The 14,526-nt window shown below is 44.8% G+C and overlaps 2 protein-coding genes across 2 annotated transcripts in view; both read left to right on the plus strand.

The window, feature by feature from the left end:
• Positions 1 to 1,284: 1,284 nt before the first annotated feature.
• On the plus strand, positions 1,285 to 6,340 carry si:dkey-12e7.1 (uncharacterized protein LOC557553 homolog). The gene is made up of 3 exons (XM_053426298.1): positions 1,285 to 1,581; positions 2,553 to 3,190; positions 3,433 to 6,340. Exons 2-3 carry the CDS (start codon positions 2,627 to 2,629, stop codon positions 4,018 to 4,020), a joined length of 1,152 nt encoding a protein of 383 aa, XP_053282273.1. The 5' UTR covers positions 1,285 to 1,581; positions 2,553 to 2,626; the 3' UTR covers positions 4,021 to 6,340.
• Positions 6,341 to 7,433: 1,093 nt separating this feature from the next.
• LOC128445056 (aminopeptidase Ey) overlaps positions 7,434 to 14,526 on the plus strand; it is a gene marked incomplete in the record, with an annotated part of 11,566 nt that continues 4,473 nt past the window's right edge. The window contains 10 exon segments of the mRNA XM_053427816.1: positions 7,434 to 8,645; positions 10,101 to 10,246; positions 10,343 to 10,476; positions 10,797 to 10,917; positions 11,378 to 11,532; positions 11,682 to 11,795; positions 11,878 to 12,021; positions 12,141 to 12,206; positions 13,642 to 13,707; positions 13,826 to 13,977. Of these exon segments, the coding sequence (XP_053283791.1) occupies positions 8,041 to 8,645; positions 10,101 to 10,246; positions 10,343 to 10,476; positions 10,797 to 10,917; positions 11,378 to 11,532; positions 11,682 to 11,795; positions 11,878 to 12,021; positions 12,141 to 12,206; positions 13,642 to 13,707; positions 13,826 to 13,977 (1,703 nt within the window).

Consider the following 14,526-nt stretch of genomic DNA (forward strand, 5'->3'; position numbering starts at 1 on the left):
ATATGTCCCTGAGTCCCCCTCGCATTTTTCTACCCTGTTTGAAATCTGGCTTCACAATAGTAGCTGTGTACAGTATTATAGAAATATGTAGTAATCCTCTGAGGATCCGGTGGGTTTGTGTGTTTTCACCCTCTCTCACAGAACGGGCCCCTCTGACGTGTCACTTCCTGCCTTTCTCTGACTTTACAAAGAAACGCACGATGTAGAAATGTCTCACCGAAGCACGAGGAGGACATGACTCGTGTGGAGACTCACACAACCCTCACAACCTCATATTTACCATTAAACCGACAGAGTCACATGGGTTTTAATTGTGAAACCATTTATTGTGAATGAACCTGAACTTGTCTCCAGGAGGTGGATGGACATCTTCACTGTGAGATCACACACACGACACACAGTGGCACCGACCAGCAGCAGCAGCTCCAGCAACCCTGCTGCTGTTTACATGTTTGTGGGACTGTGGTCAGTTGGGACTGGAGGTTTCTTATTGGTTCCCTCAGGCCGAGCCCACATGTGCAGGAAACAGCTTGTATCAGCGGTTTGATAGAGAGGAAGCCAGAGGAGGTCACCACTTCCAGGAGGGTCACCCTCCATCACCAGGGCCACTCGGTATCTGTGAGTGCACAGGGCCATCTGCTGGAGGAAACCACCAGTAACACACCTGGAACCAGATTCACGTTTCCCACGGAGAAAATCAGTCGTTCCAAAAACACTTCAATTGAACATGAACACATTGAAATTGTTGGGGAACATGAATTCAAATCAATGCTAATTTGCACCTTTTTTAATTTTACCCTTGTTTAGTTTTGAGATTCTCTTTGATTTATTGCTTTTATTTTATTGTATGTATTTGCTGCCTTTGCTTAGCTTGTAGATTCTAGTGTTTCTATTTCACTGCTGCTCTCTGGGAGCTCAGTTTCATTTCCTATCATGTTTGGAAAATTACAATAAACCTTCTTGAGTCTTGAATATTAACACGTGTTACCCCCCCCCCCCCCCCCCCCCCCCACACACACACAATTGTTAATAACAGAGAAAAAAAATATTTTTATAGTCTGATTGGTTTTATCTTTCATTGTTTTGTTTCAGAAAAAACACAACACCACAACAATATAAAATATTTGAAATCATTATCAATTAAACCGTTTATCGTCACTCAAACCGCATATTTATTAAAATAACAACAATTCTTCTTCTTCTCACGCAGATTGCGGTGTCCCATGCGTTAACCCCCGCCCGGGGGCGACACTCCGGCGGGCGAAGCAAGCAGCCCAACGCACGTTGATGACGCCATCACCATCGAGCCACAACAAAAACAACAACAGAGCTCAGCTGTTCGGATGCTAACTAGCCGGGGCACTTACTGACCACGTATCCTCACGGCTTTTACGTTTTAACTTTGTTTAACCAGTTTAACCGTTTTTAACGCGTCGCTTTATAAGATAACATATAGTAAAATTGGGAATAACGCGCTTTAATTATCATTAATTTTAATTCCTTTGTCTGTTTGCCTGCTAGCTCCTAGCAGCTTAGCTTTTTTTTAACCGGGGACGAGGAGGAAGCCAGTTCGAGAAAAAGGTAAACACGAGACTTCCGTGTTGATTCAAGAATAAAAACATTTAATCTCCACTTCGGGACAATGAGCTCATCCGCGTGTGACGTGTTAACTTGACTGACAGGCGAGCAGCATCCTGACGGAGCTGCCGGAGAAACTCGAGTAACAAACCGACGTGTCACTCAATACTTCGATTACTGAGCACGTGAATATCACGTTACCTGCAGGCTCGTTCCAGCAGGAAGTCACCGAAGCACGAGCTTTACATCACACTCGGTTTAATCACCTGCAGACGAAGGACTCACATTTAGTCTGTTGAGTTTAAAGGGAAATCATCTATAGTGTGTGTGTGTGTGTGTGTGTGTGTGGTTGAGTTATTTCACATGTTGTGGGGTCTTGTCCTCGCAATGTAAATGTCCCCGTTGTGGGACTAATAAAGGATTATCTAATCTTAACGTAAACCATTCAATTCTGAGGTTATGACATGTGTTACAGTTAGATCGAGGTTAGAGGAATGGTTTGGGTTCAACAGTTAGTAACTCTGGTGAATGTCAGGGGTCGGTGTGAACTGTGGGTTGGTTAACTAGGGTTAAGCATGAGTGGGTCATGGTTAAATTTAGAGACAAGGTTTGAGTCCCTTCATAAGACATTTATCTAAGAACCTGTCTGGATTTGACTCAGAACATGAATCTACCTTTGAATTGTCTTTTTTATATTTATAACTATTGTCTTTAAACAGCTTTGTGGAGCACCTAGTAATCTAGATTTTGAATAGCTCTCTATTCTTCTTCTTCTTCTTCTTCTGATTTTAACCACCTCTGCTATGGAGGTCGTTTTTTTAGAGGAATCTCTGGTTATTATTATTTCATCCATTCTGTGCTCATGTGTCATTACCTGTTTTAGCTTCGACCTCCCAGTGACCGGAGTCTGTGTGTTTCTGCCTTGACCGGCTTGGAGTAAAGTAATTTAAAAAGTTTATTTTTGTTTTCTTAAGACTCCACCAGACCCAAGATATTTATGGCAAAGCCGGACCACAAGACCACCCGGTGGAGATTCTGACCTCCACCAATGACCAGCATCATCATCTCCTCAGCTGCCACCATGTCCCCACGAAAGAGACACCTGGTCCCGGTGAGCAGCCGGCGCAAAGCGGCAGACGACTACTTCCCTTTCAACTTCCTGCCGGTGGAGTGCCAGCTGCACGTCCTGTCCTTCCTGAACGAGGTGGACAAGTGCAGCTGCGCTCTGGTTTGTCTGAGCTGGAGCTGCCTCGTCCGCTCCTGGAAGCTGTGGAGGGTGGCGGACTATTCCCGACGCGGTGTCTTCCACCTGGGTCAGGAGGGGCTGCTGGTTTCCAACCGCGAGTTTGAGAGGTGGAAAGCTTGGGTGCACCATTACACCCACCACCTCATCTCCCGCCGGGCCAGTCTGCTCACGCTGAAGGCCAGCTTCGACCTGGGGGATCGCTTCAACAAGTGGAGCGAGCTGCTGAGCCACCTGCTGAACAATGTTCACTGCAGAGACCTCAGCCACCTGGATCTGAACTGGACCTTCACTCTGCTGGAGCCGCTCGACCTCAAGGTCCACTCCAGCTCCAGTTCACACCAGGACAGCATCACCAAAATGGACCAGGTATCGTGATGATGTGTTCACTGTGAATCTGTCTTTAGTGAGTTGTTCAGAGTTAATAAAGTGTTTGATGGTCCAGGTCAACCTGGAGGGTTCTCTGACGATGTGTCACTGAGGAAATAAAATCACGACGAGTGAAAACCAGTCATTTAACACTTCCTGACAGAATCTAATACAGAAATAAACCATGAGGAAAAACCATAAAACAAATCTCTCAGCTCATTGTTCTTCTCTGTGTTTGACAGGTGACCAGTTTCCAGGAGCTGCTCACTGAGCTCACTCAGAGCTGCCCACGCATCTCCAAGCTGCGGCTCCACTTCGACTGGTCGGACGTGTCCGTGTCGCTGCTCACCCAGTTCCAGCAGCTGCGAGTCCTCGAGCTCAAATACTTCTGGGTATTCAAAGGAGTGACTCCCTCGACGCTGCAGACCTTAACCAACTCCCTGCCCAACCTGAAGTCTCTGACGTTACACATCCTGGTGCCGCTGAGGAATCTGGGCATCTCGTACACTCTGGAGTCTCCGTCTCTGGAGTTCCTGGACGTGTCGCCCAGCCGAGGCTTGGTCTTCTCCTGCCTGAAGCTGCCCGTCCTGCGCGAGCTTCGTGCCAAGAAGATCGTCCGTGGTATCACGCTGGACCGGAGGACCAGGCTGAGGATTCAGCACCGCTGGCCGTGCCTGTACCACGTCCTCCGGGAGGGGACGCCAAAGCTTCAGGCCCTAAATAATGAGAGGCTGCTTCCCACGTGGAGAGAGGAGAGCTACGGGGAGCTGTCGGCCATCCTGGAACAGTCCTGTTACTGTGTTCAGCATCTAGACAGCTGGCTGTGGTAGTGACCTAAATGAGCTGGCAGATTCCAGGAGAAAGCAATATATGATTCTCACACATCATTTTTATTTCTGTCTGAACGAACTGAACGTGCACTCATAGGAACACATTCATGCACATTTGGCTGCAGATAAAACTCAGACTTGAATTATAATCAAACGACTGCAAGTTGTTTCCAAAACATTGACAAGACGACGATGAGCAGCATCGTTCTTATTTTAACTCTGTTTGTCGAATATTTTAAAAAAAGCAAAGATGCTTCGTGCTGATTTCACCGACTGGTGTTGGTCTGGATTCATTTCACTGCTGGAAAAGTGACATCGATGACATCTTGACCTGACGTGTGCTTGGCCCAAGTATTATCAAAACACTGGTGGCTTCTCCATGTTGTGGATAAATGCCTTTAAACTAAAGCTGCTTTCAGACTTGAACTCTGCAAAATGTTCCAACGTTTTTCTTTTCCATGTGAAGCAGCAGCAGCAGGTTGTCGGGTCCGACTCGTTCACAACAACAGGAACATGTGGGAACATTCATGGGAGGGGCGGAGCCTGTAGAGCAGCAGGAGGCCCGGACATGACGCATACATTCTGCTGTGGAAAGATCAGTGTTGTTGTTTACAGTTCATCCACTTCGGCATCAGCCATTATCACCAAAAGCTCTGGAATCTCCTGATATATTAGTATTCTTCCGGTTTCACCTCCGTCACGTGTTAGAAACCTCATCTCCTCACGGTTCCTTCTCTGGACATTTTCCTGAGGTGTTCTCAGAGGGACTCACTCTCACGTTTTCTGAATGTCACTCTAGGGAGCTGGCAGCAAAGGTTCCAGAAAAGTTCCAGAGCAATAGACCCAGATTCTTGGGTTCTCTCCTGCAGCCCCTCTGGAAAATCTCAGGAAAATGTCCAGACTTCAGTGCAGCTCTGAAAGCAGCTTGAGTGAAAACAGTGCTCTGGGGCTGAGGGACTGTTTGACCCTTCAGAATAAAGGCAAACATATTTGAAGATTTTAGTTTAAAGTCAGTGTTCAGTAAAAGTTGTCATTTCAGAAATTAAATCCCTTAAAGTTTTTTGAGAAGAAACTCAGTGCGTCAGGAATAAAGTCCTGAATCATTTCAAGAACATTTCAATTTCATAAAATAAACAGTTTGGGGAATTAAAATATCACAACTTTATACTTATTTTATTATTGTTATATTCCTACTTTTTCAGAAATTTTTACCAATGGAATATTAGGTCTTATTCATCGAAATATTTGAACCTTTATTAAAATAGTCCTTAAAATAAATAAACAATATTTTTGCCTTTATTCTAAGTGTCAGATTATCAATAATATAAATTCCTCAATTGTGGAAAAGCTCTTTGTACTGTACTTTATCTTTACTGCTGTCATTCGGTCATTGATGGAATTCAGTAATTCAGTATTTAACCTCAGACGAATTTAATGTTTCTGATTCATGAAGCTTTTCAAAGAAAACTGCTCAATATAGATGAGATATACAAAATGGAGGCTTAAATGATCATGTGCTTGAAGACACAATAATTGTATTAAAAAAAAAAATTTGAACTATGAACATTTTAGCAACAGATGAAAAAATGGTCATCTGTGGAAAGTAAAAGGCTCAAATCTCCTTTTAGTCAATCACACTTTAAATCTAAGTGAACTCACACGAAGATAAGATTAAGATGGCCTCTATTGGGTTGTTGTGCGGTCGATGTGATCTGGACTTTGATTTAGTGTTTTTCCTTTTTAAGGCAACACTACGTTACTGTTACTGATCAAACTCACTTTAATCAAACTGCTGCTTTGAGGAGAAACGTTGCAAAGTGTTGTTCTAATGCAGAGAGAGAGTGAACGTATGGATTTCATGAATCATTGAACCGTCTCTTCCAAATTATTCTTCAGTTTTTATATATGATCAGGAAATTCCAATTTATTTTACGATGTTGTGAAATGTTACTGTCGTCCTCTTTTTACCCGTGAGCCTCAAACTGTTCTGGAGTCAGTGCCTTTGCAGTTCTGGTCCTCGCCAGTAGGGGACGTTCTCGTCCAAGAGTTGGCGAACAGGAACTTCAGTCCCTGCAGACGTGTGCATGAGGGTATTTATTTTCTCCAGCGTGCACAGAATCAATGTGTGTGTGTGTGTGTGTGTGTGTGTGTGTGTGTGTGTGTGTGTGTGTGTGTGTGTGTGTGTGTGTGTGTGTGTGTGTGTGTGTGTGTGTGTGTGTGTGTGTGTGTGTGTGTGTGTGTGTGTGTGTGGTTGTTGATGTCATGAGACGTTTGAGTGTAAAACATTCCACAAGATCATCCATAAATGATTGTGCTCGTATCTTTGTTGTCGTTTTTGACTTTCTGTGCTGGGGAGTTGTGTTATTAGGAATTATGACTCTACAGGTGTGTGTGTGTGTGTGTGTGTGTGTGTTGAAAGACCTTTACCACCCCAAACCTGTTCCCCACACTTCATCCCTTCCCTCCTCACCTGCCTGTGCACCTTTTTGAAACCTGGGAACATTTCTGATTAAATTACAGGAACTCTGGAATTCTCTCCGGTCCTCTGAACCTCTGGATGTTTTTCATTCACCTTGTGGGGACATAACCTGTTTACACGCTAACATTATGGGGACCTTTCTGCCTTATGGGGACAAAAAGTAAATCATTTAATTTTATGGTGACAAGTTCAGGTTAGAAGTAGGGAAATTAGATCAAGTCAATGGATGTCCTCTGTGTGTGTGTGCGTGTGCGTGTGCGTGCGTGTGCGTGTGTTTGTGTTTTACACAGGGAACATGAATTTACCTGGCGACGGCTCCGTCAGTAGAACCTTGTGACAGATGTTGTAACATCTGGTCCTTCAGACATTTTGAATTTACTGGAATACGCTCACCAGGGGATTGTTTAAATTTTTTTTTATTTGCTTTGCCTCGCTCTTAAAACCTCTCCACTAAATGCAAGCGATTCATGATGGTGTGCGTATTTCTCAAGTTACACCAGAATGTGCTTTCACAAGTGTAGTAAAAGTAATTTCATCCCCGTTGACCCGGGATGAAGTGTCATCCCGACCAGTAAGATGGCCTCCACCTGCACCCGGCCACGCTGTGGTGATGATCTGACACCGACGTCTAGCGAACTTGATTTTTCAACATGCTGGGGTTGGTTTGTTCTCCTTGACCCTTCAACAGGAACATCTGTTCCCAGTAGAAACGACTGGCGCTGCGCCCTGTTTTCGTACATGGACGCCGTTGTGCTGTTGTTTCCTATCCTGAGGTGAGGAATGTGTGCATGTGTGTGATGGCCACGGTTTCCTGAGGTTTGGGGCTTTCCAGCAAATTCAGTGATTTCCCAAATCCCTCTCTCTCTCTCCCCCCCCGGTCTTTACCAGCCCACTCAGCACTGCTCTCCTCATATGCTTCTGGTTTGCTGGGAGGTTGTCAGTCTCACAGGACCCGTGTTCCCATTGATGCTGGGACGCCACTCCTCTGACCTCTGTGCGACTTGGCCCGAGGAGAAGGAAGTGAGTTTGAGGACAGGACTCTGGACTCTAGACTCTTCTGCAGTCGCAGATGATGTCCTCCCCTGCAGCTCTGGTGTCCGGTGGAGATGTGACGGTGATCAGGTTGTGCTGTGTTCGCAGAGAGGGAGCGGGATGTGTGTGATGGGCTGCAGAGCGCAGTGTGTGGATAAAGTGTTCCTCGAGGTTTACGTAACCCCTGCATTAGTGGGAAGACACAGTAACCACCTCCAGATGTGAGAGCGCGCAATCTGACTGATTATTTACAACGAGACCAATGAACATCGCCCTCCCCGCATCATGAGCCTTAATCTTTGCTCCTTTGTCAATGCCCAAGTTAATGCCTAATCTTGGTAGAGACCATTAATAGCTGAGGCCAAGCCCTGTTTATGGGAGGAAGGTTACTTAGATGTGCACGGATCAGATGTTGCAGACCAGAGTCACACAGGCTCAGGGACTCGTCAGCCTCATCTCTACCAGAGGAGCAACCAGACCTCCAGGACTGAGTGAAGGGAGCAGCCACCATGACGAAGAACTCCTGCAATACCAAGCTCATCGCCGGGGCCTTCATCGTCCTGACGGTCTCTGTCATCGCCGGCATCATCACCATGATCATTTTCTACAAGACTCAGATCGGCTCGATGAACCCGACAGACCGCCCCCCCTTCGTAACCACCACCGAGCCGCCGCCACCTGACAGGCGGCTGCCGAAGAACCTGGTACCTGAGAGCTACGAGGTCTTCCTGAAGACTCACTTCTACCACCGGATCATTGAGGTGGTGAACGTCACCACTCCCAACCAGACCACCGTCTTCAATGGAAACTCCACAGTTAACATGAAGTGCGTCCAGTCGACGAGCAGCATCTACCTCCACAGCAGAAGGCTGGAAGTTTCCGACCCGGTGGTGATGAACAGAGACAACCCCAATGAGGAGATACGTTCCTCCGTGGTGTATCCTGGGGAAGCTGATTTTTTGGAGATCCAGCTGAACGTGGCGTTGGAGGCAGGAGGAAACTACAGCTTGTTTCTGAATTTTAAGGGACAGTCATTGGAGTATATGGATGGACTGTTCCTCAGCATGTATTCAGAAGGTGTCCCTGAATATGAAGGTGATATGGAGCCAGCGAGGTAAAGTTTAAAGCTTTTAAATTTCTCTGTGCAGAATTTGTGATCATTGCTTGTTGTTGAGTGTCCTGGTGGAATCTGCCTGTAGAGAAACAACTCTGTCAGTTTAGTCTGTTTGCGTAATAACTACCTGTCAGATTATCATGAAACTTGTAAGTCGTCTGCGTCAGGAAAGAACTCATTACGTTTTTTAACTTTGATACGTCTATGTTTTTTGACATTTTGCTGATTGTGTGCAATTTCGTGCAGTTTCCAAATAAAAAGTTAGAGCGTCCGTCTACTTTAACACAACGTGATTATTACTCCGAGGGCATTAATCATTGATAAAGTTGTTTAAGGCTGTTTGGTGCCAAAATAGAATAGAATATAAAAAGAAGTAGAAGGGTTTAAAACACATAAATATATATGTCATATCTAGATTTGGCTTCAGTATTTCCCATTCACCAATCTGAAGAATGGTCTATTCTGACGTCGGCATGTTCGTGAACTTTGAAGCCAGAATGTGGAGAAAAAACCCGGACGCAGTAAATAAAATGTATTTGTGTGTTTAAACGACACCTTGACTCCTCTTTCCCATATTTGCATGATAGTCAAGAAAAGAGTCGGTCGAGACAGGCAGATAAATCATTTCAAACATTAATCATAAAAATATCTCTATTATCTAAAGTTCACATTGGAAACTTCTGTTAAGAGCTGAGTGTAAAATTATGTTAATTGGTTTCATGTACCAACTTGTTCGCCGACTCCTTGACCCAGATGGAATCACATTTGTTCAGCTTATCTTCCGACGCACAGTTTATCACCTTGTGTGTCTCTTCCTTGTTGTTGTAATTGTTTCTCTCAATTTGTCCTTTTTGACTTGTAAAGCACCTTGTAACTGTGTTTTGACAGGTTTATTATATATTATTATTGATATCATTAGTATTATTTCTGTTCTTAAAACAGTCCAGATTGGCTTTGGTTATGGAGTCTTGTTCATTTGTCCGCTTGGGAAATCCAGGATTCTAGATTTAAAATGTATTCCTAGAGAACAATCCGACTTTATCAGTGTCTTGTGAGGTAACTGATCCCTTTATGACCACAGCCCACACATTGTGCTCGTGTGGGTTGATTCATTCTCTATTCTGTTCCAGGAAACAAGATATTCCCTCAGTCCCCTCTCGCTGGGGGTTTGTTCTTTCCCCTTTTCTCTGCATTCGTTTAAATTCATATTCTCAAACTGTGGAGTCTGTAGCTGTGATGTCGCTCAGTGGTTCCAGCTGTTGTTGGTCCAAAACCGTGCATCTGACTTCCTGTGCGTGGTACAGACAAACGGTGACCACCACATTATCAGTGCTCATCATTTAGAAGTGATAAACCACATGTTCTTTATCAAGTGTGAATCCCGCCCTCTTCATCTGGTGTTCCTTCAGCACATGAACCCGATGGACTGCTGACCGTCCTTATCTCTGTTCATAGATTCTTGGCCGCCACCAATATGGAGCCAACCTTTGCCAGGACGGCGTTTCCTTGTTTCGACGAGCCTGAGATGAAGGCTGTGTTTGACATCACCATCATCCACAGGAGAGGCACCAAGGCTCTGAGTAACGCAGTCATAGCATCAAGTGAAAAAAAACACACAAAAACTCACGTTCGATAACTCCTCTGGAACGTGAACACAGAATAAAACACGTCCTTCCTTCTTCTTTCCACCGTCTCAGAGACCGACATCATAGACGATGAGTGGTGGTTCACTGTATTCGACCAGACACCGAGGATGTCCACGTACCTGTTCGCCTTCACGGTTTCAGAGTTTACATCAATTGAATCCGCCCATGAACGTGTGAAGATTAACGTATGTATATATATATATATATATATATAAATGTATATTATTATTCGAGTTGAATTAAATAAAAATGTTTATGTCGTGTCCATATTGGCCTGTTTGGATTTTTAGCAATAAACTTAAATTTTTCTAACAAACATTTGGAAATTGAGGTTGGCTGAATAAACTGTTTTCATGTTTCCTGAACCGGTTCGAAGAATTTAATATTTCATATATCGCTCCTACAGATTTCCATAAAGTCACAGTTAATCAAATGTAGTTTTCAATAAAAATAGGTTTGACTTATAGTAAAATAACCTTGTTTGCTTCACGTTTCTTCTGTGCAGACGTTTGCTCGTCCCGAGGCCATCGCGGCAGGACATGCTCAATACGCCGCCAACATCACCGGAGAGATCCTCCAGTTCTACGAGAAGAAGTTTGGAATCAATTACTCGCTGAAGAAGCTGGGTAAGACTTTGAGAAAGTTTTCAAGGCTTCAGGAGCTCATCCACTAAAGTTCACTGTTTCTAAAACAACGTGCGGGGGGGGCATTTTCCTCCACGCCCCGCACCAGACCCGTTACCTATGATTATCTCGAAGTCCAATCCGGACCTGCCAGGACCCGTTAACATCTGACCCGTGACCCGACATGGGATTAAACTCACAGGCTACACACTCTCACATCTAAAGGGTTCTGGCCTCCTCGTCCTCACCATTTGTCGGTTAAGTTGCCTTCTTAGAAAAGTAGCAGATCTTTTTCCGTGCGTTTGTTCTTGTATCTGCTGAATTCCTGATTTAAAGTGTGTTTCCCTTCATGTCTGCTCTTTCTCTATTGAATGTGTTTCCTCCTTCACCTTAGGAGAAGCAGTTTGAGTTGATCAATGAGTTTTTCCTGATTGAAACCTTCCGTCCTCTTCTCTGTGAATAGACCAAATCGCTCTGCCAGACTTGAACCCAACTGCGATGGAGAACTGGGGACTGGTCACGTACCAGCAGGGAGCTCTGCTCTTTGAGGAGGGGGTGTCCTCGCTGTTGCACAAGGAATCCATCGCTATGATCATTGCACATGAACTAGCTCATCAGGTTAGAGCAAGAAGAACTTTGCGTTTCACCTGTGACCAAAACTAAAATGATATTAGATCCTTCTGGATCATGGACCTGACTCTGATCTGTGTTAGTGGGTTGGAATTTGACGATAGTGTCTATGGTTTTTATTCCAATTTCTTCGACAGTGGTTTGGAAATCTAGTGACGATGAAATGGTGGAATGAGGTTTGGCTGAACGAGGGCTTCGCCAACTACATGGCCTACTTTGCCGTGGATGCAGTCGAGCCCTCATTCAAAATGGTGAGTTGAGCGGTGGAGGGACGTTCACAGCAGGCGAAGTCAAACAATACAACTCCAAACTCTGTGTGTTTGTTTTCTGCAGAAAGACGTGTCTGTCATGTCTGACCTCCACACGGCGTTCGAGGAGGACGCTCTGGCTGCTTCCCATCCGCTCACTGTCCCGCCGGGAGAGATCCAGACCCCTCATGAGATCCTCAGCCTGTTCGATTCAATCACCTACAGTAAGGTACAGAGTCACCTCGCCACTGAATCAGCATTTCACACTAGATAGGTTTCTTTCTCTATATATATATTTCGCGATGGATGCTGATGTCCACGTGCTTTTTGTGTTTGTTTACCCTGCAGGGGGCGATGGTGCTGAGAATGCTGGCAGACATCGTGGGTCAAAACGTGTTCGACCGAGGAGTCAATGTAAGAAATAACTTTACCCGTCTTCTCAGATTGGCTGAAGTTGAGCTGTGATCTTCAGATACTGTCAGTAGAGAGGATCTCTCTTCTATATCACATATCTTTCTAGAATGTTCACTGAGTTGAGCTCGTGCCTCCGACAAGGCCCTTAAGTTCCATCGAGCTGCACCAAGTTACCCACACCGATAGATATCAGTCCCCTAAATGTGCTGGATTTTTTAAAACCAGGGTCCACGGCTTATTCCCTGGGAGAAAGAACAAAGATTCCGGGATCTGCACCGGAATGTACCGGCTTCTTCCCTGACGCACACTTCATCCTTCCACCACAGCTCCCAGAGATCCGTCCAGAAGTTTTCCTTTAATCTTACTTGAAGACAGACGATTCTCCTTAAATTATATATCTATGTCCCATACTGCAACCAGCCACCAGGGGGCGATCGAGATGATTTGGCTTCACTTTCCATGTTATCCATCTTTATATAGAGTTGTCCTAATGGACGTTAACACTCTCCACAGAGTCCTGGCAAAGCCTCTTCTTTGGCTCACCATAAAGTAGGACTTATACGACCTGGGTGGGGAACCAAACCACCACACCAAAGTTTTTATAATTAGACGCTTTAATTGGCAGTGAGAAAAGTCAAAAAGAATTTCCGCTTCAGAAATCACACGAACACCCTGTAATATTGTGAAACCCTGGTTCCAACCAAAGAGTTTCTGAATCCAAGAAGCTGCGTCACTTTCCCTCAGCTGGATGGAAGAGCAGCAGATTGATTTGCCGACTCTTTTGTTTCCCTCCTTCAGGAACAGGTGGTGTCACAACACAGAAAGTGTTGTGATGGCTGCAGCGTGTCTGTGGCTTGTTGCTGTGTTAGTTTGCTCTGAGTCGTCCTCACGTCATCAGGCCTCTTGCATGCACTGCAGATTTCACCCAGTGCAGCGGATGCATTTCGTGTGGTTTCTCTGTGGTTGCGTGGTTGTGGTTGTGGTGAGCGAGCCTCCAGCGTTCAGACGGGAACCCTCGGCCCGGCACGCCACTCAATTCCCCGGTAATCCAACAAAAGCCCTCTCCCAGATGGGAATGGTCGTGCCCTCAGTTACACAACGTTATTCCAGCGTCAGTGGACAAATATTTCATCATATATCAAAATTGTAATTTGTTGACAATAACATGGCATTACTGTGTCTCCGAGGTCAAACATTCCAACATCTGGTTTTAATCCGTGGCAAAGGGAGAACACAAAGACACAGTTCACAGTCCTGAGTGAGAGCATTTTGTTTGTTTCCAGCAGAGGGTAAAACACGATCAGAGTTTCTAACAGAACAGGCAGGTGCAGAAATATGAAACAAATAAACTCCCAACACAAACTGTCATCTGTGGAATCGTTGTTTTGAAAGCAGGAGGAAAGTGTGTCTGTCATTCCTTGTTTGTGTGTTGCAGATGTACCTCTCGGACTTCAAGTACAGTAACACCGACGAGAAGAACCTGTGGGATAACATACAAAAGGTTTCAGCATCCCTTGTTTTGAGATGATGAATATGTTCATACTATTGTCTGAATAATTGTTATTTATACTGCATTATGTAAGTGTTCAAATCTAAATTGAGACGTGGCTTGTTTCCAGGCCGTGGACGACGACAATGGTGTGATCAATGAGGTTGGGAAGTTGATGCACAACTGGACCAATCAGAAAGGATATCCCGTCATCACCATCAACACGACGAGCGGACAGGTCGACCAGAAACACTTCCTGTTCAACGACTCGTCTGAATCGAGGTTTGAGCTGAAGTCACGCCGATGATCTGCCGATTTCTTTAATCAAATCACGTCACAATTTATAGATGTTGTATCTTCCAGGGCAAAAACTGTATTAGCTATATCACAGTCATATAGTCGGAATGATGGTTTGTACGAGGTTAAGTATTTAATACAGTTTGCTGGTGGTAACTTTAAATGTGGAGTCCCACAAGTTTACATTTTATAAAGTGGAGCTGCAATGAAAACTGCAATTTGTTTTTATTTGCCGTTATGGTCCAGTCCCACTGAATTTTCCGAGAAAGTGCACAACTGTTTTCAATGGAAGAATGAAACCACTGCACACCACCTGCCAAGCACCAAACAGCAGACACACAAAGTCAGCAACGAGCTCGTGACTCCAGCGTCTAGATACAACACACATAGAAACAGTTTATGGAGGCTCAGTGTAGTTTATCTCTCTTCAGACCAAAGTTGAAACGTTAATCTGTCGTCAGGTGATGTCATAACTTTACAGCGCTGTGAGCACAGTCGCCTCCAGTTCCTGTTGAACGCTGAAGACAATGAGAT

This window comes from Pleuronectes platessa, chromosome 7 (genome assembly GCF_947347685.1).
Source record: "Pleuronectes platessa chromosome 7, fPlePla1.1, whole genome shotgun sequence".
Classification (NCBI taxonomy): Eukaryota; Metazoa; Chordata; class Actinopteri; order Pleuronectiformes; family Pleuronectidae; genus Pleuronectes; species Pleuronectes platessa.